This window comes from Myotis yumanensis, unplaced genomic scaffold (assembly GCF_028538775.1).
Source record: "Myotis yumanensis isolate MYYU_CA2020_CCGP unplaced genomic scaffold, mMyoYum1.0.hap1 SCAF_2, whole genome shotgun sequence".
Classification (NCBI taxonomy): Eukaryota; Metazoa; Chordata; class Mammalia; order Chiroptera; family Vespertilionidae; genus Myotis; species Myotis yumanensis.
This window is the reverse complement of record NW_027223753.1, coordinates 194,904,313-194,928,605: the sequence shown is the minus strand read 5'-3', so window position 1 is coordinate 194,928,605 and position 24,293 is coordinate 194,904,313. Positions and strand designations below refer to the sequence as shown.

Sequence of the window (24,293 nt, the reverse complement as noted above, 5' to 3'; positions counted from 1 at the left end):
CCACAGTAAGATATTTTCATGGAAGAAATTTTAGAAAACACAAGCAAAGAATTAGAATGAACATAAAAATCAGTTGAAATCCTACTCTTAAATACAGCTAACATTAATTTATAACTTTTTAGTTACACATATGTACTCAAACTGTATATATGCATGTATAAAACTATTCTTAATAAATATGACATTGTACCATTCTATAATATGCTCTTTTAAAAACTTAATATGCTACAAGAACATTTTCATGGAAATATACAACTACATCATAATTTTTAATGGCTACATGGTTTTCTGTTTGATGGATATTGCCATATTTTATTTCAGAGTTTGCCATTATTGGGTATTTACTTTGTCCCCAGGTTTTTGTCTCTTTTTTTGTTTTTTTAAATACAATGTAGTGATTAATATGGAAGCAGAATTTTCAGGTCAAATGCTTTATGTGTGTTATTGAGAAATTTTAACATTTTCAAATTGCTCTGTGGAACACTTGTATTATTTCTGTAGCATCTGAGGGTACCTGATTCCCCACACCTTTTCCTACACTGGATATATAATCACTCATTTTCATCTTTGCTTGTCTGCTAGGTAGAAAATGGGATTTAGTTTTATCTTGCAGATCTGTGTCTATAATATTTCTCTAAATGTTTGTTAGCAGATTTTTCTTTTTGTGAACATTTTGAGAATTCATGAGAGTTGATCATTAAGGGTCAGTTATTCATTTTTACTTAAATCCTCACACCTTTGCAGCCTCCTTCCCAATCATGGTTCCAATTAAGGAGTAGGAGAATACTGTAAAGTTTTGTTTCATGTACCTGTTAAAGTTATAGTTTTTAGAGATTGACAGTAATAAATTATCTCCATCAAAATTTGGACAATGAACTCAGGCTGCCAGGTTTCCAAACTGCCTTTACCAGCTGAGGGGTTAACTGTGGTATCTACTTAACCTCTCTAAACCTCAGTTATTGAATCTACATATAATATGGATAATAATTTTGTCTTTATAATAAAGCTATAAGGATTAAATGAATTCATTTTTGTAAAGCACTCACTACATTGCTTGTTGCATACTGTTAACATTTCTTCAGAGGTGGAATCTCAAAGAAGGTTAGTTCACTTAGATATATATGATGAAAGATTTAAGTGCTAGGAAATGCAAAGAGATCTTTAGGAAATGGCAAATAGTTTGACTTGGGCAAGAATCTTGAATTTTATGCTGAGGAGTTTATTTTCATTCACTATGCAAAGAAAAATTTTAGTAGTTTTATTTCCTACCACTATTAGGTGGTCACCTGATTAACATCACACCTTAATTTTTTGTTTCTGGATACAGTATCACTGTAGTTACATAGGAAAACATCAGAAGGAAGAGAAAAGAATACCAAAATCCTATTTAATAAAGAGATAATATGCAAATTGACCATCACTCCAATACACAAGATGGCCAGCAGGGGAGGGCAGTTGGGGGCGACCAGGCCAGCAGGGGAGGACAGATAGGGGCAACCAGGCCTGCAGAGGAGGGCAGTTAGGGGTGACCAGGCTAGCAGGGGAGGGCAATTAGGGGCAATCAGGCTGGCAGAGGAGCAGTTAGGCATAGATTAGGCTGGCAGGGGAGTGGTTAGGGGGTGATCAGGCTGGCAGGCGAGCCGTTGGGAACCAGCAGTCCTCGATTGTGAGAGGAATGTCCCAGATTGAAGAGGGCACAGGCTGGGCTGAGGGACACACACCCCCTCGTGCACGAATTTCATGCACCAGGCCTCTAGTACTTTAATAATCGAAGAAATGAGTAATCAATTTTTGAGTTGTTGAAAGTTTGCTATTTTTACGAAAAATATACATGTTGCATTTTTTCTCATTATATTTGCTACCTTCTATTTGCGATTGTTGACTCTCCATTGCATATTAGATAGATACTGCTTTTATGAAGTTGTTGGAACATAATTTTTATGATTATGGACTTTCTTGAAAGTAGAAATGTATTTTTAATTGTATTTAAATTTAAATTATTATAAACAATGATTCTTTATATTTAAATATAAATTTGTATTTATACTTAATGAAAATATAATAAATATATAAATTTAAATTATTTAGATTTAAGTACTGAAGATGAAATATGCTAGTTTATTCTTTTAAAAAAATTAAATTTATTGTGGAGACATTGGTTAATAGGATCATATAGGTTTCAAGTGTACATTTTTATGATACATGATCTGTATATTGTATTGTATGCCCACTACTTAAAGTCAAATTCATCTTCCATCCCCATATATTTGACCCCTTTATCATTTACAGACTCCCCGAACTCCCTTCCCTCAGGTAACCACCTATAGTTCTAGGTCTGTGTTTCAAGTTTTATATCCCACATATGAGTGAAATCATATGGTTATTATATTTTCTGACTTATTGAACCTCAATCCTCCAAGTGAAGTAAACCATATCATATTCATAAATGATGCTTAAATCAGTGATAGTTATCCTTTTTTCACATTCCAGTTTTGGTTCTTTTAGAAAAAGAAATCAGAAATAATCCAAATGTCCAACAATAATGAGTAATTTAACTTATTGTTACATCTGTGAGCAGGATAGTATGATAGTATGTAAACAGTAAAATTATTATATGTAAATATATTTAATAACACCAGAGAAGCTGTTTAAGTAGTGAAAAGAATTTAAGCTACATAACAGAAATCAATGATGGTCTCATTTTTGTAAGGAAAAAGAAGTACATTTGTGTGAATGCATTAAAATGGAGGGAAAACCTAAAATATGTTGAGGTATTATCTTTGGCTGGTGGGATTTCAGGTGATTTTTATTTTCTTAGAACCAGACATAATTTTGAAATTTTCAGGGCCCCTGCTATTCCATATGGCACCTTTTCAGATACTAGCAAAAACCGTCCCTTCATCCTGTGGCTGCAGTACCGCAACAGGATGCACTGCTTTGTCGGGGCTTATAGCTTTTATCTTCCACTGCCTGGTTAGGTTTTCCTTTCTTTTTTCTTTTTTTCTCTCCATAATGAACAACATGCACAATTGTACATGATGGCCCTGAAAACTTACATAATAAAAATTATTTAATATTACAGACCAAAAGTAACATGACCTTTTAATGCATCTACTCTGGGCAGACTACTCTTCTTACTTGACCTCTGCGAGTGACCTTTGAGCCTACTCTTCCTGCCTCTTCTTTTCTACTTACCCACTCTGCTCAGATGCAATCAATCCTTCAGGATGCAGCTAAAATTACCCTCCTCTTTGAAATATTTTTCAACCACTCTAACACATATGGCAATTTCATCTTCTTCTGAACTTCTCTTGAACTAGGTTAAGAACATGGATTGAAGGGATCAGTGGTGAATGGGTTGCATCTTACCTACTAACTGCAAATGACTGGCACTGACTACTTAGAGCACAGTGTTAAGATGCTTGAGCTGCAACTGGAAAGAAGATTGTCATTGATTAGGAATGTTAGTCCTGCATGTGGGAAATAACAGATAGGTAGCATGTTCTCATTCACTTTTCCTGTCTGGCTTGGACATTAACTCTTTCATGCATTAGTCTTAATTTGACAACACTGTTTTAAACATCTAAGGTATAGATACCATATCTTAGTACTTTTTGTTGATGATATTTATGTTTTTGTTATTGTTATTATTATCCATTCCAAATTTTTCATTTAACTAGGTGCTCAATAAATATATTTATATTGCTCTTTCTTCATTCTTGATGTTCCAAGTCTCTTTCTGGAATAATTTTCCTTGTTTCTGAAGCATTTCTTTAGCAATTCTTTTAGATCAGATCTACAAGTGATGAATTATCTTTGTGTTTTTTCATCTGAAACTGTTATCTAGAGCACAGGTTGAAAATTTTTGAAATCTCATTTCTTTCCTTTGTAGACCCTTTCTGTGAACTCCAGAGCCTGTTTACCGGAATGACTGTAAATGGCTTACCTGATACATACCAAATTAAGTCTTCAGCTTCCCATTGGAATACAATCAGAGTTTACCATAAGTCCTCAACTGTTTAATATGTTTAATTTAAACTTGTCCCAATATAGTAGATGCTCACGAATACTGGTAAAACTAACTAAAGAATCTTAAAAAGAGAATAGCCCGTGTAAAATTCAGTAATAATGGCACACTTGTCTGTGTAAATGGTATATAAGTTCTAGAATAAAATATCTATAATAATAAAAACATAATATCCTAATTAGACTGGACAGCCGAATGACCTTCCGGACATCATTCTGAACGTCCTTCCAGATGAAGCAGTGGCAGCGGGAGCCGAGGCAGAGATAGTTAGGGGCGATTAGGCAGGCAGGCGAGCGTTAGGGGCGATCAGGCAGGCAGGAAAGTGGTTAGGGGCGATCAGGCACACAGGCAGAGGTAGTTAGGGCCAATCAGACAGGCAGGTAGAGGGGATAGGGGCAATCAGGCAGGCAGGTAAGTGGTTAGGGGCGATCAGACAGGCAGGCAGAGAGGTTAGGGGTGATCAGACAGGGATGTCCGACTGCCGGTTTAGGCCCGATCCCTGCGGGCCTAAACCAGCAGTGTTGTAAATAGTAATCAGTTAGATAAAAAACTACTCATAAAATAATACAAACATCTAAACACTATATTATGAACCAGGGTAACATAAGAATATATATTGAGAGCCACTAATTTGCAAGATATTCTCCAATCAGGAGAAAAATACTGAGTATTCTAACCAAACCAGGTACATTACAACTGGGAATTCCACGAATATCTTTTTGGAACTTAGAGTTAATACTGTGTATTTTTCTTATTGGGGTTAAAATGTAAAAAATAGGAAATTTAGATACTGTTTTTTCTTCTTTTTTCAACATACTTTATTATTCTGCCTCCTTTCAGAGATCGGAATATGAGAATGTGCTTATGTCAGGATATTTTTATTGGATGTTAGCATTGGGCCAAGCTCTTTATATGTATTTTATTTGAAAAGTAGACTGACTTTCGTTTATAAGTATTACAGTTGAAACGTGGTTACAAAAGCTAACATCTATAAAGAGATTTCTTTATTTTGGAAATTGAATATGGTCAATTGGTCCAGTATTAGCCTGTCACATTGCACTAGTATTTATTGAGTGACTTATGTATATATGTGCTGATTTTTTCAATCTCTGACTTGAATTTAAGAATGAAAAAATTAGAGAAGATATATAACTTGACAAAGTTATTTAGTAAGTAGTAGAGTTGCAATTTGAACCTAGGTTTTTATATTACAGAAATCTTACATTAATAACATTTTATTCTTTTTTAAAATATATTTTTATTGATTTTTTTACAGAGAGGAAGGGAGAGGGATAGTTTGAAACATCGATGTGAGAGAAACATCGATCAGCTGCCTCCTGCACACCCCCTACTGGGGATGTGCCTACAACCAAGGTACATGACCTTGGCCCGAATCGAACCTGAGACCCTTCAGTCTGCAGGCCGACGCTCTGTCCACTGAGCCAAACCGGTTAGGGCACATTTTATTCTTTTTTTTAAACATTTTTAAAAATATATATCTTTATTGATTTCAGAGAGCAAGGCAGAGGGAAAGAGAGATAGAAGCATCAATGATGAGAGAGAATCACTGATTGGCTGCTTCCTGCACATCCCCTACTGGGGATCAAGCCCGCAACACAGGCATGTGCCCTTGACCAGAATCGAACCTGGGACCCTTCAGTCCGCAGGCTGACGCTCTATCCACTGAGCCAAACTAGTTAGGGCATAACATTTTATTCTTAATAAAAAAAGATCTCATACATGTAAAATGTATCAATTATTATTTGATACTACACTTGATCTTAGCCAAAAGACAGAGAAGCGATTAATTATTATTTGAGATGGGAGATATAGGAACCTTATAACTCAAGCTTTTAAAAACATTGACTGCCATTATGTAAAAAACAAATCAAAAACAAAACGTAGATTTTTGCTTTATGAAAGAGGATATAAAATTAATTGTGATGTTATCTCTATAGCTGTAAAAAACTGCAGCATAGTAATCTTTTAAAACTGAGTGATATGCTTTGTTTATGACAAAAAATCTGTGAAATTGTGTACTGTTGTAGGAGTTTCTCTTTTTTATAATTACTGTCTGTGCAAATTGTATATGGGATAATACACATACATTACTAATTACAAATATATTTAAGTTTTTATTTCTTAAAGACTTGGTCCATGAAATGATATTTTGATGCAATAGCAGTTAGTTGCTTGCATTATGGTTTCTGAGTATTTCATAACTTAACACAACTGGATTTTTGGCCAGCTCTATGAAATGGCTTTGGTTTATATTTATTTTGTTACTTTTCTACTCCCAATCCCAAAAAAAGTTACTTTTCTTTTGGATGTCTTTTGTTTATTTAATTTGTTTTAAAATAGTACTTTTATAAGTAAATCTATATTATATTTTGGATTGATATAATAGGGAATGATGAGAACAATCATGTACTTTTACTGGGAGAAGCAAGTAACTAAAATTTTTTTTCTAAGCTAATATTTTGACAAGTGTGAATGCAAAATGCATTTATTGAGAGTAAAGAAGAATGCCATCATCAGAAGGAATAGGGTTGGATTTTGTTGTTGTTGTTTTCAAAATAAATGCCATTATTGACTGTGGCTCCCTGACCTGGTTCCCTTGGACCATTTAAAACCCGAGTGATCATTTTAGTATAATATTGCTAACATCTTTTTAAAAAAGTTGAATCCTTCCTAGTAAGACTATATCTAAAATATATTATACTATTATTTTATGTTTTTATTTATTAAGAGGATATAAGCTTTATCATAGCAAGTTTCTGGATTTACAGCATGCTTCCTTTGGCAAAATAATGAAATCTGTTTGCCACAAAGGTAAATTAGTATCTTTATTTTATTTTTTTTTCTTGGCCTCCTCTGATATGATTGATGCATCGTGTCTCCCTGCTGGAAGGAGATCTAATATTGAAGGAGACAGGTGCCACAAGGTTTATTTAGGACAACCTCTGTCAGTTTCAAAATGTCTGCCTCATATATGTTGAGCTCCTGCATTTCCTGCTTTAGAGCCTTGTGTTATGCCAACATTACTATCTGTGCTGCCTCAACTACAAATTGGATGAACAGCCCATGACACTTTTTCAATATTATTACATTAAACCAAGTGGATTTTGATTGATAACCTAATATTCAACTAATGCAAAACATCAATCATGGCAAGTATATTAATTATTTAATATTGCAGTCTAATTCAGAAATCGATGTGCTGCATGAGAGGAAGGGAAACTCATGGTTCCCAGAAGATTTAAGACAGGGAATGATTAAAAAAAAGACCTGCTGTACTCCTGTGTGTTAGTTCGATACAAATCTTTATTCATTTGCCAATAATCTCTTCCCATTTTCCACTTCAGGACCATTTTATCAGTTTTGAGACCTATAATTGAATTAAGTCTGCTTTCAGCACAGGGCAAAAGGAGTTGCACAAATATTGATGAAGTCATGACAGGGACAACCCAAGAGACAGACCACTAAAGAGGACAGGCCTTTAAAGAGGACCATTTGTTGCAAGATCCCTCTGTCAATGTCTTGGATCTTGCCTCTCTATTTTTAAAAATGTATTAAGACCTTTGGAACCACTGTTAAGACTTCTATATTTATATATCTATTGTAATGACATCTTTCTAAAGCACATTGCCATTTGTGGTGTACCTTCATGTACATTATCTTGCTGCTTTTTTCACTGTAACCTTAATGTGTTAGGTAAGGCAGGTTTTACAGAATCCACACATTATAGAAGAATAATCTGGGCTTTGGAGAAGTTGGCTTATTACCCAAGTTCTTGCAACTATTTTGTCAGGGCTTAAATTTGAGTGTGGGTCTTCTGCTTCTAGAACCAGGATTATATATTATGCTGTCTTGAATAATATTTATGTACTCATGATGCTTTTCTTTTTCTGTGTTGTTTTGAGATGGCCACCCTTTCTGTGTTTCTGCCCAAAGTAAAACTAAAGAAAACTGATTTTCTTGGAGAACTTGTTGAAAATTTGGTGTCCCAAACTGATAGTTATCTAAGCTTTATGAATATGCAAACCTGCTGGATATAAATGAAAATTTCTTAATGTATTGTATCTTTTACTAGAATGTCCTCCTTTTTATATCTCAAAAAATATTTTGGGGGGGATGGGAAGTGGCTTAAATATACTTTATCATTAAATTACCACCCCAGCTTTCTTTTGGTTCCTGTTTATCTTGTTATATCTTTTACTATCTCTTGTCTGGAAACCTTTCTGAATTTTTTTTGTTTTGTGGATTTTTTGTATATGAGACATTGCTGAATTTTGTTTTTTACCCAATCTGAAGATCTTCTCTGGCATTTTAACTCCAGATTATTATGGGTGAATTTTCTTTAGTTTTCTTTTTAATCATTGATTGTTTAGATTACAATAATTACTATGTTCTATGCCACCCTTTATTATTTATCTTGTTGCTTTTTCCTGAATTTATTTCTCATCTTAATGCATTATATTTTTCAGAATTTTGTTCAAATAGTGTCTTTGTGTGGGTAATTTTACGCTGAAATTTGTTTTCTATCAATTTAAATAATAGTTTATTTAGCTGTATATAAATTCATGCTCACAGTCCTTTTCCTTAAAAAAATTATTTTTATTGAGTTCAGAGAGGAAGAGAGAGGAAGCGAGAGATAGAAACATCAATGATGAGAATCATTGATCGCTGCCTCCTTCACGCCTCCTACTAGGGATGGAGCCTTTAACCTGGGCATATGCCCTGACCGGGAATCGAACTATGACCTTCTGGTTCATAGGTCAATGCTCAACTGCTGAGACACACAACCTGGCCTCTTTTCCTTTAACATTTACTTTCTCTTAGAAGTTAATACTTTCTTGTTCAGCATTAGTATTGAGAAGTCTGATGTCAGTGTTATTCTTCCTTTATGGAGGGGTATGTTTTTTCTTTCTGGATGCTTTTAGACTTTTATCTTGATCTATAATAGTGTCATTACTCTTATATTATGCTTTGCTGTGTATTTTTCCTTAATTATCCTGTTCACTATTCTATTTAACCTTTCAATGTAAGGTTTGAATATTTCTGTATCTGGGAAATATTTGTCATTTCTTCAAATGTGTTTGTTTTTTTCTTCTAAAGTGTCTTTGCTTTCCTTCTAGGTTTTCCATTGCATAGATGTTTGCACATCTACTCTGTTCTTAATTTTATCTCTTATTTGTTCTATTTTTTTCATCCCTTTCTTATGCTTTCTGGGAGAGTTCTTATACCCAGTGTTCCAGCTCACTAATTCATTCTCAGTCTGTAGCTATTTTGCTTTCAATCCATTCTGTGAGTTTTTTCAAACTATTGTATTTATATTTAATTTCTAAAAATCTTTCTTTTCAATATGTTATTATATCAGTATTATATTTTTGCTCAGTGTCTTCTATTTTCTCTGGATGAGGTTGCTCCATTGGTTATTTTTTCCAATCCCATGTTTACACACTTCAGAGATCTTAATATTTTTTTTTTTATAGACTTCTCTTTCACTTCTTACAACATTAGCTGCCTTGGCTAGTAATTTTAATCTAAGGAGGGGAATAAAAGTCTGGGTTCTGGCTGATGCTCCTCCAGGTTAATTTAAAAATTATAGAGTCCAAAGCCTGGCCTCAGTCAACTATTTTTTCATTTTTAACATTTATCTTTATTGTTGAAAGTATTACAGATGTTCCCATTTCTTCCCCATTGACCCCCCACCCTTCACCCCATACCCAGCTACTTTTTCCATTGTGTCCTACTCCATCAAAAACAATACAATTTATACACAAGGATTTATAGAAAAAGCCACATCAAGACTGGTAGGAAGGGCAAGGCACCAAAAAGGCTGGCCCTGCTCTCACAGGCAGTGGCTGAGATTCTCAGCTGCAACAGTTCCCTTTAAGAAATGTGGGGTCTCTACTACATCCAGGCCCCTCAGCCCAGAGTACAGAGCCATGAAGATGCTGTGAAAATCAGCAAGATTCTGCACACCAGGGAGAGAGAGGATTCTGCTAGAGACACAGGCACCCTTTTAAAGAGCCATGCACAAAATCCTTTTTTGCAACCACTTACCATGGGCTCCAGAGGAGAGAGGGTGGAGTGGAATATAGTCACATGAAGAGAGCCTGGGGTTATTGGCTCTTGGGAGACAGCTGAAAGGACAGCCACCAGGATTCCTGAGTTGAGTTTCTCTCTCACACTACCTACACCATCTTTCTTGGGTGGAACAATCTCTTTCATATGGCATCAGCCTGGAGAAATGCAATAGCTCTACCCTCTGGATACCCTGTTGCCTTACCCTATAGAGCTTGCGCCCTACTAAGGAGTCAGGTACCTGGCCTGGGCTGTAGAGAGGTCTGGGTAGACTCTAAGGGAGTGCCAATGACTGAATTGTGTGGCTATGAGGCAAGGGCCATTCCCCCCACTTTACTGTGAAACTGACTGGTGTCTTACCCTTGCAGGAGATATGCTAGCCCCACTCTTTGGGCTCCTGGCAGACCCACCCTCCCTACTCCTGGTGGCTCTGCCCTGCTGAGATCTGGGCAGAAACTAGGACAGACTGAGTTGTATGGGTCTAGGATGGGGGCCTTTTCTTCCATGCATGCCCTACCAGTACAGAGTTCTCCCTTTTACAAGGCCAAATCTTGGTCTATTAGGGCCTAATGAATTGTGCTGGTCTCATCCTGACCACTACCTGACACCCTACCCCACCACAAAGGTGTGCAAGCACCCAGTGGGTAGCAGCTAGACTTGGTATACCCTGGAACATTTGCTGAGTGGCCTCAGCCCAGCACTGGCATCGAGTTTGAACCTGTGTCATCCTGGTGAACACTACTCAGCCCTACCTGGTGACTTACTGAGAACCTACCTCATGTAACTCAAGTACTGCCAGAGGCTCTTTCAGTGACTGAGCCTAAGTTAGCTGGCAGACACGGGAGAGGCAGATCTCAGGGTTTCTTGGGACTTTTGCTGACCTACCTTGGTGCTAGAAAACGCCAGCCTTGGTGTACAGCTTTTTCCTTCCCACATATCCAGGCAGGCCCAACAGAGACAACCACAAACTGGGGCTCACCTTGTGGCTCCAAACAGGTTGCTCAGGGCCAGTCACAGGCAGCTTCTAAATTGGCCTGTACCAGAGTCCCTCCCAAGAGGCCCCAGAACAAACACACCCAATGGCCAGCTTCAGACAACATCATAGCAGGATTTAATTAGCTTCACAAGTGGCATCGCCAAAGGGAGATCTAATCAGGCACCGGACTCTGCTGAGGCAAAATCTACTTAGTGTGGTCAGCATCTGCACAGCAGCTCATACACTGTGTCGGGGTCGATCCTCAGAGTCAGCCAGCCTGAGTGTCGACCTTCAACACAAAGAAGCCAATAACAATCAATACTCAATTACAACAGGAGGGCCCACATAATGCCCACAAGGGACATTCCTGGTGCACCCAGCACAGGTGATCAAGGGGACTTTGCCACTGGTCCTACAGGACACCTCCTTCATAAGGTCATCCTACGAGAACCACCTAATACATAAAAACAAAAACAAAGAGGCAGCCAAAATGGGGAGACATGCTCCAAATGAAAGAATAGGAGAAATCTCCAGAAAAAGAGGTATATGAAATGGAGGCAAGAAATTTATCAGATATAGAGTTCAAAGTAATGGTTATAAGGATGCTCAGGGAACTTAGTGAAAACTACAACAGCATGAAAAGGGACATAGGAACCATGAAAAAGAACCAGTTGGAAATGAAGAATACTATTTCTGACATCAAGAATAAACTGGAAAAAATTAAAAAGTAGGTTGGATGAAGCAGAGAATCAAATCCGTGATTTAGAAGACAAGGTAGAAAAAACACCCAATAAGAGCAGCAAAAAAAGAAGAATTAAAAAGAATAAGGATAGTTTAAAGGATTAAGGATAGTTTAACAACATTCACATCTGGAGAAGAGAGGGAGCAAGGAATAGAGAACCTATTTGAAGAAATAATGACCAAAAACTTCCCTAACCTGATGAAGGAAAAAATATACACAGGTTCAGGAAACAGAGTTCCCAAACAAGATGAACCCAAAGAGGCCCACACAAAGATACATCATAATTAAAATGGCAAAGTTAAAGACAAAGAGACAATATTAAAAGCAGCACAAGAAAGATAGTTACCTACAATGGAGCTCCTATAAGATTTTCAGCTGATTTCTCAACAGAAACATTTTGAGCCAGAAGGAATTGTCATGAAATACTCAAAGTGATGAAAAGGAAGGACCTATAACCCAGATTACTTTACACAGCAAAGCTATCCATTACATAAGGGGTAAAACCCATGTGCTGTATATACATTTGTAATTATGTATAAAGTAAAACCGTTTTAAACTATAAAGATTTTTTTCAGTGTGTTTTCTGGAATTTTGCCACAACATACTGGCTTTGTATTTTATTTATCTTCCTGTCTAGTTATTGGCTTCAGATTAGTGTAAAGTCCCCCTCGACCTTTCCAAAAAAATAAATGTTCTTTAAGTCTTGAAAAGAATAAAATAAAATTGTTGGCGAAATAAAGAGTTTTCCAGGCAAGAAAAAACTTAATGAGTTCATTGCTACCAAACCAGTACTACAAGAAATGTTAAAGGGTCTTCTTGAAGAAGAAAGAAAAATAGGAACATAGTTAAAAAAATAAAATGGCAATACATATGTATCTATCAGTAATCACTTTAAATGTAAATGGCCTAAATGTTCCAATCAAAAGATATAGGGTAGCTGAATGAATAGGAAAACAAGACCCATATATGTGCTGTTGACAAAAGATCCACTCAGAACAAAAGATTCACATAGACTTAAAGTTAAAGGATAGAAAAAGATATTTCATGCAAATGAAAATTTTAAAAAGCTGAAGTAGCAACACGTATATCTGACAAAATAGACAGTAGTGAGTGAAGCCAGGTTACTAGTCTGTTATGCTGCTGTTGTCATTTTCCATGTGATGTAGCTTTGGAGATATAGCAGAGGGAATGAGTAAACAGGAGTGTAGTAAGATACTGTTGATTTTAAGAAGGGGTTTGACATGATCAAGCTTACATTTTAGAAAGATTTTGCTGTATTATGAAGAATGAATTATGTGGTGCAAGGCAGGACCCATTTTTAACCATTAGGATGTTTTGTAGTAATCTGGGAGAGAAAAGATGAGACCAGTACTCTCTCTTAGTAACATCAGAGAGAAAACAAAAGACCTAAAATAAGGTAGTACCTGTGAAGATAAAAGTGATTAAATCTATATGGTAATTAAGGATGTTGAATAGCCAAGTCCCTGTGATTGAGTACATTTGTTTACAACTGGTAGTGAAGAAAAGGCTTGTGTCAAGGATGATGCCTAGTTTTCTTTCAGGCATACCATTCTAAAAGCATATTTCCTAAATATCACTTAATTTAAAGAATCACTTTGAAGTATAGCAAAGCAATAGCCTAGCCAATCTTTTCTTTTTTTTAGGAATAGTTTCTTGTCCTTGATTCCAAAATGCAAACAGCTCAGAGAATTGATTTTCCTTAATTTTGTGGTAAACTCACTTTACATCGAAACCTACCCTGAAATGAAGCTACTTAATAGCCTTTGTTTATCCCACTCTGTGGAATATTCATGTTTCTTTTAGAATTAATGTGTATGATGATGAGATGCTGCTTCGAGTCATGCTGTCAGCGTTGCGTGACATATAGTATATATACCTTATTACCTTTCTAAACTCCCAACTATTCTGATGAAGCATGTCTAGCCCCAGTGATTTCAGATAATTAATTAAGGACTTGTACTTTGAATCTGAACATTTTCTTATATTGTAATATTATTTTCTAATAAGAACCATTATGTGACAATGTAGCCATGGGGAAAAATGATGTAGGTGTGTATTATATAGAGCAAACTCCAAGATAGATTGCCAAGTGAAGGTACCAAAAACAGTGCTTATAGTATGTTTCTGTTTGGGTTTTATAAAAAATAAAGTTTAAAAAAACGTGAAGGAAGAAATACACATGTACATACATATAGAATTTTTTTAGAAAGACAAAGGTAATATAGTGATTGAGAATTGGGAGTCGGTGATAGGAGGAAGACAATTTCACTGTTGTGTGCACATACACATATTGCACTGTCAGATGTTTCACTATATACATTATTCTTTTTGTTTATATTTAAAATTACTCAGATGATCATATGAGAATGTCCTTGCAAAAATTTGAAGTTCTGTTTGCCTTCCAGATCCATTAAATGCATTATTTTGTAATAATAAAGTTAAAAATAATTATTTATGTAGCTATTAGCCTTTTCTGACACCTTGTTTTTAATTTATGCCTATCATTTATCATTAGGGCATCCAGAGAATGAGTTTTAGAAATCCTTACATTTTAAATGTTAGGTATGGTTAAGATTGCCAGAAGCAGAAAGTAGAGAGAGAATGGCTAAAGATAAGTGCTTTGCTAATCAGTAGATGTTGAAATTTATTCCCAATATGTCAGACTGGGCAGTGAGAGCAAAGGTTGGAAGCCATGGGTTTGAAGGGAAATTTGGAAAGATTGAAGGATAGACAAAGGAAACAGAGAAGTATATAGGCAAAGGAAATGGAAATCAGAAATAAAGAGGAAAGAAATAAAGGACCCTTCAGAGAAAGAAGAGGTGTGGGGAAAAGATTAAACATCGTGAATGCAACACTGTTTTGGTTGTTGAATTTCCATGAATATTTTCTGCAATGTGATAGAAATATAATTTCTTGTTAAAAAATAAGGGTTGGTGTTTATGATGGAATTAAAATACTACTTGATCAGGGTGAGAAAAGCCAAAAACCATTTGTCACTAATAAATTAGTATACTCTGAAACCGGGATTAAAAAATTTAACTATTTGCCACATTTCACCAAGTGTATATTTAAATTATGTTTGCTACTTGTACAGGTATTTTTATTTTTAATTCCATCAGCAGTGTTCTGTTTAAGTGAAGAGCAAGAAATTAAATACTGAAAATATGATATTTGATGTTTATGGGTTTTTTTGGTGATACTTTGTTTTTTAATATTTCAGTAGTCTTAGATCCTGATTTGTAGTGTGAACTAAGTTAATAAAATTAATATAAACAAAAATTTGTTAAAATTTACTGTTTAACTATGAAATTATGAGCATATTATTTAGGAGCATATTCTTTAATAAAAATGCAACCATTGCTGGACGGATATTTGATAAAGCAAATATAGTAAAATGTCAATTTAGGATCTATATCGTGGATAGAATCTGTATGTTTGAACATTTTCATAATAAAAGTTGGAGAAAACAAACTAATGAGAGAAAACTAATGTGAAATAAATATTAAATTAATAGTAAAATAATAATATACTTCTTTTGTTGTGTGTTAACTTTGAAAAATCTGAAACACTCTTTTTGTTAGTGGAATACCAATTTAGTGGAAATACTAGTAGATATAAATTACTTATCTGTTTCCTTTTGATGTAAATTGTTTTGTCATTGAAAATAGTGTTATATGAACATTAGTAAAGATATATGAAAAACTTCTAAGGATTTATAAAATAGTTTTGAAGTAAATATAAATTATAGCAGACAACGGTTTAGCAACTATTTAGAACTTTTATTCTTCTATTTTAGGGAATCTGGAAACATCAAAGCTGGATTAGAACATCTGGTAAGTTCTAATTTTCTCTTGAACATTTGCATCATCTTTGATATCTGCATTCCAAATGAACACTTTTGAATGAGCTTTGAATACCTTGTATTGAGAAAGTCAACCATTTCCCAAAGGGTCAGCTTACTGCTATTATGTGAAGGCACTTACATTTTCATTTATCTTGTCATTTCAAGGGAATTTAAATTTTTTTAGATTACTTTTTTTTTGATGTAGAGATGAAATAAAACGGATGACAATCCTTGGATTGATGATTGCTTTAATTATAAACAAAAATTGGTGTAGAATTTTTGGCATATCTTGATCTGACAAAAACAAGCTTGTGTTTTAAGAAAAACACAATCAAATATTGCATGCATAAATATAGTATGTTTTAGCAATTTAACGGCTTTGAAAGAAGGTGCACAGCTTTGTTTTTCCTAATGTCTTTGCTTTATGAATAATGCATTGGTTTAAACTACATTCAGCTTAGAATGTAAAATAATTGAGATGCAAAATTTTTGGTTTAAGTAAACATTTTTAAAGCATAAGTGAAATTTAAACTGACTTTACATTAAAATATGTCCATTAATCAAAAAATTGGAAAAACTGTTGTATTGTAACAGGTCCAAAATTCATTGAGTTTACCACAATGAGTGTTGTTCATTACAACATTAAGTACTTCATTTAAACAGAACATTACAAAGTCATGCTCTGGTTTCTGGTCAAATCCAAATGTTGAATAATTAATGAGAGATTCTTTTGTAAATACAATCTAAGTACTTTTTTAATGCAAGACCTCATTCGTATATCATATTGTAGCTTTGTTAACGATTAATGTGCTTTTGGTCTTCTAAAAAAAACAAACAGTAATAAGAGGCAGATTCATTTTGAGTTATAGTAGAGAGTTGTAAGGGATTTTTGGTTTTCCTTTCAATAGCTAAACAAACTAAGGAAACAGATTTTTGAAATATTATCATAGAAATTACAGGTAATTATTAAAGCATGATATAATAACCTTGTTAGAAAATTTGAACTATATATTTGTCCAGATTAGAAGTAAATAAATAAAATTGTTATTCTCATTATTAAAAATGATATCCCAAGTTCTTGTTAATTACTTCATAGTGGCACATATATTTAGGATATGCAGACATCAGAATAAAAATGTTAATCTGCCTTGGCTCAGTGGATAGAGCATCGGCCTGCAGACTGAAAGGTCCCAGGTTCGATTCTGGTCAAGGGCATGTACCTTGGTTGCAGGCACATACCTAGTAGGAGGTGTTCAGGAGGCAGCTGATCGATGTTTCTCTCTCATCGATGTTTCTAACTCTCTATCCTTCTCCCTTCCTCTCTGTAAAAAAATCAATAAAATATATTCGGGCCCTAACTGGTCTGGCTCAGTGGATAGAGCATTGGCCTGTGGACTGAAGGGTCCTGGGTTTGATTCCAGTCAAGGGCATGTACCTTGGTTGCGGGTGCATCCCCAGTAGGGGGTGTGCAGGAGGCAGCTGATTGATGTTTCTCTCTCATCGATGTTTCTAACTCTCTATCCCTCTCCCTTCCTCTCTATAAAAAATCAAAATATATTTAAAATATATATATATTGGGGAAAAAATTTTAATCTAAGACATCAGGTTTCAGTATCAGTTGAAGGTTTATAATAAGGAAGAACATCCCTGCGGAAGCGGGGAGGCGCCCAGAGAAGGTGGTACCAGCCTGCGGTGACTTGCAAGACTGAGGGCGGGGCTTGGCGGGGCTTGAAGTGGCCAGAGAAGGCCGGAAGGGTTGGGGATGGGGCCAGGCGTGCTCAAGCTCTGGGTGGAGCGATTAGGGTGTCAAGGGGGCATGCGCAGTCGGGTGGGGCTGCACAATTTCGTGTGCCCGGTCACTAGTATACTTATAATAGACTGCCCAGTACCTTGTTATTTTTCTCTTCACAAACTTGTCTACTACCCATAAAGCCTAGGTCTGTTTAAAGTTCTAGACAGAGCCTGTGAAGCTTGGTGCCCATTGTCCACTGATGATTCTTGCCTGATAATTGCAAAATGGCGATTTTCCAATTCTTCTAATTCTTCTGCTCCTCCCATATTTAGCAGGCAGCAGTCTACTGTAAGGAGAGCCTACCCAACTTTCTTTATTCATCTATATATTGTGAACAAGGACTTACAGATTTTTATTTTACTAAATAGGTTACTATTAATTATTTTCTTTATTTATTTTGATGCTCAAGTTGTCCCAGATTTTTTCTAGGGAGTGTACTTTCAAGATGGTTTTTAGTCCTTTTGATATACCCAACATTTTTTTTTTAAGTGCTTTCTTACATGCTGTTACACTATATTCTAGGCTTTTCATGTTCCTTCCCTGTCCCTGCCTTCTGCTTCAGCAGCAGATTTTATCTCTATTTTCCAAGACTGTTTGCTATTCAAAACATCTTTGAAAGGTAGTTCTGAATGAACAAATGATGATGGCTAATGGAAGATGTATAGAATGTTATGGAGTATTATCTCTGAAGTTGTTGTTATTATTATTGTTATCATTATTATTAAGTTTGGAAGGTTTGAGTTTTTGTTCTAGTGGCTACCTTTGTATTTATATCTGTTATAATGCTTTTAATCTCCGTTATTTATACCTAACCTTTTATATGGCATCCTTGACTCCCATCTGTTACCTTTAATAGCTGATGCTTCTATTGTACTTTTCCTTACTTCTTTTCCTCATATTTCTTCTCTTTTTATTCTTGCTACGTTGTTAGAATATACGTATACATATATCCTTTATTCTTTGACCCATGCTGTCACCTTGTTTTAGAATCAATTCTAAAATTAAATTTATTAAATATTGACATCAGTTCGTTTGCTGATACTTACCCACTTATTTCCTGTTTGTATAAAACTCATCCACTAATGTATTCCTCAGAAAAGACCCCTGTGTACAGTATTCCCTGAGATCTTGCACATTCCAGGCTGTTTTTCTGTGGTCTTGTCACTTGAATGACAGGTTGACTAGACATGAAATGCTTGGCTTACAGTCTCTTTTGTGACTTTCTGAAAAAATATTCTGCGGATATCTCTGGTATCAGCCTTATTTTTTTACCCTTGTAGAGAATGTATTACTTTCTTTTGCTTGAGGCATTGCCATTTTTTATTGTCCTTTTTTTTTACTAGGGTAATTCTTGAAGTTGGTTGTTTTTGACTAATTTTGCTGTTTTTTTCTCATATGTTGACTTAATTTTTCTCATTCCCAGAAATAGTTTTCATGGATTATAGTGTTAAATATTAGTTCTATTCCTTTTGTTTTCTTCTTCAGGACTCTAGTTACACACACACACACACACACACACACACACACACTCACACTCATAAGGGTGATGTAGCTTATGATGTAGTTATATAATAAAAGGCTAATATGCAAATCAACTGAACGGTGGAATGACCCGTCACTATGATGCACACTGATCACCAGAGGGCAGATGCTCAATGCAGGAGCTGCCCCCTGGTGGTCAGTGCGCTCCCACGGGGAGTGCCGCTCAGCCAGAAGCTGGGCTCATGGCTGGCGAGCTCAGTGGTGGTGTTTGGAGCCTCTCCCGCCTCCTGTGGCAGTCAGACATCGCCTGAGGGCTCCTGGACTGTGAGAGGGCTCAGGCCAGGCTGAGGGACCCCCACGCCCTGAGGGCACGAAACTCGTGCACTGGGCCTCTAGTATAATTGTATATATACTAAGTGTACCAGTTAATAATGCAGATTTTTTTCAGTAGATTGAGTTACACGTATGTTGATATGTATGTGATTTGATATATATGCTATTTTGTTGTATTGACAGCAAGCTTCAAAACTTAATATGTCAAATTTGCTGAAGGTGTTAACATCATAGATATTTTTACACTTAAAAATGTCGAATTTCGTGCCAAAAAAAGAGCATTTGCTGGAAGTTTTAATTCATTATTTTGTTTTGAAGAAAAAGTTATCATATACTTCGGGAAGCTTATGGTGAACATGCTCCATTTCAAGATACTTGTGAACGCTGGTTTAAACGCTTTAAAAGTGATGATTTTGCTGTGAAAGACAAAGAACGTCCAGGTCAACCGAAAAAGTTTGAAGACCAACAATTACAAGCATTATTGGATGATGCCTGTCAAACTCAAAAACAACTTGCAGAAAGATTAAACGTTGCTCAGCAAACCATTTCCGATCATTTACAAGCAATGGGAAAGATTTTAAAGGAAGGAAAATGGGTGCCACATCAACTGAACAAAAGACATGGAAAACCGAAAAGTCATCAGTAAAATGTTGCTTCAACAGCACGAAAGAAAGTCTTTTTGCAACGAATTGTGACTGGCAATGAAAAGTGGATTTATTTTGAGAATCCCAAACCCACAAAATCATGGGTTGACCCAGGTCAACTATCAACATCGACTGCAAGGCCAGATTGCTTCAGAAAGAAGGCAAGGCTCTGTGTCTGGTGGGATCAGAAAGGTGTGGTGTATTATGAGCTTCTAAAACCAGGTGAAACCGTTAATACTGATCGCTACCGACAACAAATAATCAATTTGAATCATGCTTTCATCATGAAATGACCAGAATGGGCCAGAAGACATGGCAAAGTAATTTTGCTTCACGATGATGCACCATCACACACATCAAAACCAGTTAAAACAGTGGTTCTCAACCTTCCTATTGCCGCGACCTTTTAATACAGTTCCTCATGTTGTGGTGACCCCCAACCATAAAATTATTTTCGTTGCTACTTCATAACTGTAATTTTGCTACTGTTATGAATCGTAATGTAAATATCTGATATGTAGGATGTATTTAGGCGACCCCTGTGAAAGGGTCGTTTGACCCCCAAAGGGGTCTCGACCCACAGGTTGAGAACCGTTGGATTAAAAGATCTTGCCTGGGAAGTATTAACCCACCCACTGTATTCACCAGACCTTGCTCCTTCAGATTACCACTTGTTCTGATCAATGGCACTTTTTGAGCAGCACTTCAAAACATACGAAGAAGTGGAAAATTTGTTTTCTGAATGGTTTGCCTCAAAACAAGAAAAGTTCTATTGGGACGGTATCCACAAATTACCTGAAAGATGGGTGAAATGTGTAGCTAGCGATGGACATTACTTTGAATAAAGCATTTTTGATGTTTCTCTTGAAATTATCGTGTTTTCTTTGATTGCAAAATCCACCGTTATTAACCGGCACACCTGGTATCTAAAGTCTTTCTTTACTCATCTTCTATTTCAGTGCCTTTCTCTCTTACTCCTTTTACTATTTTACTTTGTTTTCATTCTCTCAGTCGTTTTCCTAATTTTATTTTTATTTTCATTCAAATTTGTATTTCCTTGAACACCTTATAATTTGTTTTTACTTTTTGAATAGCTGATTCTAGGTTTTCTTCTTGTTATTCATCCAAATGAGTTTTTTCCTTTATGGTTGGTTTTGGGGAGAGAATTTTATCTATTGAAATTTTTGATTTGCATTTTTTGATTACTTTTTACAGTGACTTTATATGGGGATGATTCATTCTCTCTCTCTCTCTCTCTTCTCTCTCTCTCTCTCTCTCTCTCTCTCTCTCTCTCTCTCTCTTCTCTTCTCTTCTCTTCTCTTCTCTTCTCTTTCAATCCTTCTTTATTTCCCTTCCCTCCATCCATCCCTCCCTGCCTTCCTTCCTTTTTAAAATCATAGACATTTTTCAGATGGGGTTTCTAGGTCAAGGGTGCCTTCTTCTTCAGGTAGAGGAAGGGCAGTTTCTTTAATCGAGGATGGTAGCAGAGGCAGAGACAAAGGGATGGCATGTCTTGTTTTTTTCTTTAGCTGTTTGTTTCTTCTTTCTTTTTATTAGCATGTATTTTATTTGTCTGATTTCCTCCCAGAATTAATGCTTCCTGAGGCTACCATTTCTGATCCCACTCACTTTCAAACTTCTTCCTTCTAGCTGGTGCTGTGGTAACACCAATTTGAAACCAATGTTTACTATTTTGGCATTTAGTGTTGTAGTACTTTGTTTTCCTAGGAGTCATTTTGTTTGTGTTTCCAGAGATTAACCCTATTAGGTTGAGCTATATAAAAAAAGTCACTTTTAGGTCAGAATACTTTTTTGGGGTTGTTTCTGGCTTAAAAGAACCGCTGTGCCATGCCCCCTTTGGCAGGGGATGAGATGACTTGTGCTGATCAGTATGAGGTTTCTAAAGCTTCCCTCATTCTCTTTTCTGAAAAGTCAAATAATTGGATATGGGTTGGGGTTAGGGGGACAACGTGATCTAGGTATTTGTCTTCAACATGCATATGAGTCGCCTGAGGATATTGTTTAAACACTGGTTTTGATTCTCTGGGTCTGGAATGGGCCTTGAGATTCTGCATTTAGCAAACTTTCATGTGAGACTAATGATGCTGGTCCAGCGACTACCAGGAAGAAAAGTACATTGAAGGGCATTGACTTAAACGATACGTGTCTAATGAACAGCCTTCTGCTTCTAATGAAGAATATAGATGTTTCTCTCATATACTCATTAAATATGATTCTGCAACCTATAAATGATTGGTTGAGTATTCAGAAACCCAGAGAGACAGACACTCCACAGGTTTATATAGGGGCAAAAAGTTCATTGCCTTATTCTGTAAGAGTAACAGGGCAATTATTTTCTGTATTTTGGTTCCAAATGTTAAGTTGTATATTTATGGGATGAAGCTGGACACTAGGACTAATAATAACTCATTCAGCCTTAGGTATAAAATTAAATAAGTGATAATAAACCCCTTAGTAAAAAGGATTACAAGTATTTACAACTTTAAGTGGGATTTGCTTTCTATTAATAGTTGAATAACAGAAGAACTCTGGAGCCATACCTGTGGGTTTTTTTTCTCCCCACAGAGGTCTCATATATTGTATAACATTTGTGAGTGAAGACCCACTTGTCCTTGTGGTCAGACAACACAGTCTGACCATTTTAAGTGTTGAAAAGCAACTGTCATTAATAGCTTGTTTAGCCCATCAGTGGTTTGTAGATATAGTTGCTGCTTGCCAGAAATGTAGGCAGTCCCATTGATATTACATACTCATCAATAACACTACATACAGGATTTAATAAAAGCACTTTCCTCTTTGTTTTAGGTTATTTTGCATAGAACTTGCAAATAAAAGTGCTGCATTTCAGTTACAGACTAATAATTTTATTTACACAAGTATAGTCAAAGTAAAAATACTATTGTCATACTTTTGAGAATTTGCTTAACAGAACATGAGCTATAAAATGCAAACAAAGGTTATAAACCCTATTCTAAAGTCACTTGTCTTTCATCTGTTGTATTTTTAAATGCATGTTTTATTGTAAATGTAAAGAAATATGTGACATTTAAATATGTCCCCACTATATTCAGAAAAAAATGTTTTTTACATTTGTCCAAATGAGTTTGAGAATATAATTTTCTCAAAATACACTGACATTACTCGTATCTTCCATATATTTATTAAACACTGATGAAAAAATGTTTATTACCTCATATACTGTTTAAGGACTTCAACAGAATAGATCTAGCTCCTCCCAACATTTTAATTATTTTTTCTCTCCTAAGTCAATATATATTTGAGGTTGAGGGTAAATGTGCGTATTAAAAGAGATGTTTTTCTCAAGCTGTGATATGAGATAAAACAGCATGAAGTGTTTCTTTTTACTAGAAAATCAGTTCCATAAATCTTTCTCTATTTTCTTTTAACAAACAAGTGTGTCCTATGAATGTGTGCCAATTAAAATACCTTTAATGTGGATTAAATGTCAGTGTCATATTGCTGTCATGTTTTCTTAGGCAGTTTACAGGTTCTCAATCTGGGACCAGCTCTCACGAGAGACTGTAGTGTGATTGTCAGTGGTCCATTTGTCTTACACATTTTGATCAGTTACAAGTATATGACCCAGTCATCCAAACAGCATGAATTTGGGCCCTTTTTCTACTTCCCTCCATTTCCTCTCTTCCAAAGAAAGGTCTGTTTGTTGCATTTTTAAGACATAGTGATGTCAGAAGCAAATGGTGGCCAGTTAGCTTAAAAAAACACATACCACAAATACAATGTCAGGCAATTTTCATGACACTGCTAATCTCAGATTCTTGTTTAATCTAGATAAAAATTTTTTTCTGACTTTTATGCACAGGTGCTTGTTAAAGTTTTATAAAGTAAAACCAAAGAAGAGCATTAAATAACCCCACCCCACCCCATGACTCAGGAGTCTGAAAGTCAAACCTTTAAACCACCAGAGTAATTGAATATTTTATTCTTATATTTTTTGTATTATAGTTCAGGACAATGTAGGTGCTGCTTCATTGCAGGGAATCCCACAAGCACAAGATATTTATTTCATGGCTTTTTTAGATCTAACAACCGTAACTGCAGGCAAAGATCTAACAGCTGAGGTAACATGGTTGCTTTCTATTTCTCCAGGCAAAGCAATAGGAGTTAAGAGGGAGAATGCCTTTGCCACAGTGGTATCTTTGGCCATACTCATTACCATTTGCCACCGAATCATAGTATCTATATGTAACTTTAACATATGTATACAAAGCACAGTACGAGGGGTTAAGATAATGTGATTTTACTGGGTGACCTCCAGCAATACACACAACTTCTCTGTTTC

The 24,293-nt window shown here is 35.7% G+C and overlaps 1 protein-coding gene and 1 pseudogene across 2 annotated transcripts in view; one reads left to right on the top strand and one right to left on the bottom strand.

The window, feature by feature from the left end:
* RSRC1 (arginine and serine rich coiled-coil 1) overlaps nt 1–24,293 on the top strand; it is a 342,233-nt gene that overhangs the window by 156,473 nt on the left and 161,467 nt on the right. For both annotated transcript variants that reach the window (XM_070406915.1, XM_070406914.1), the window contains exon 5: nt 15,653–15,689. In XM_070406915.1, coding sequence (XP_070263016.1) covers nt 15,653–15,689 — 37 coding nt within the window. The remainder of the gene's footprint in view (nt 1–15,652; nt 15,690–24,293) is intronic.
* Nucleotides 5,657–5,832, bottom strand: LOC139004796 (U2 spliceosomal RNA; annotated as a pseudogene).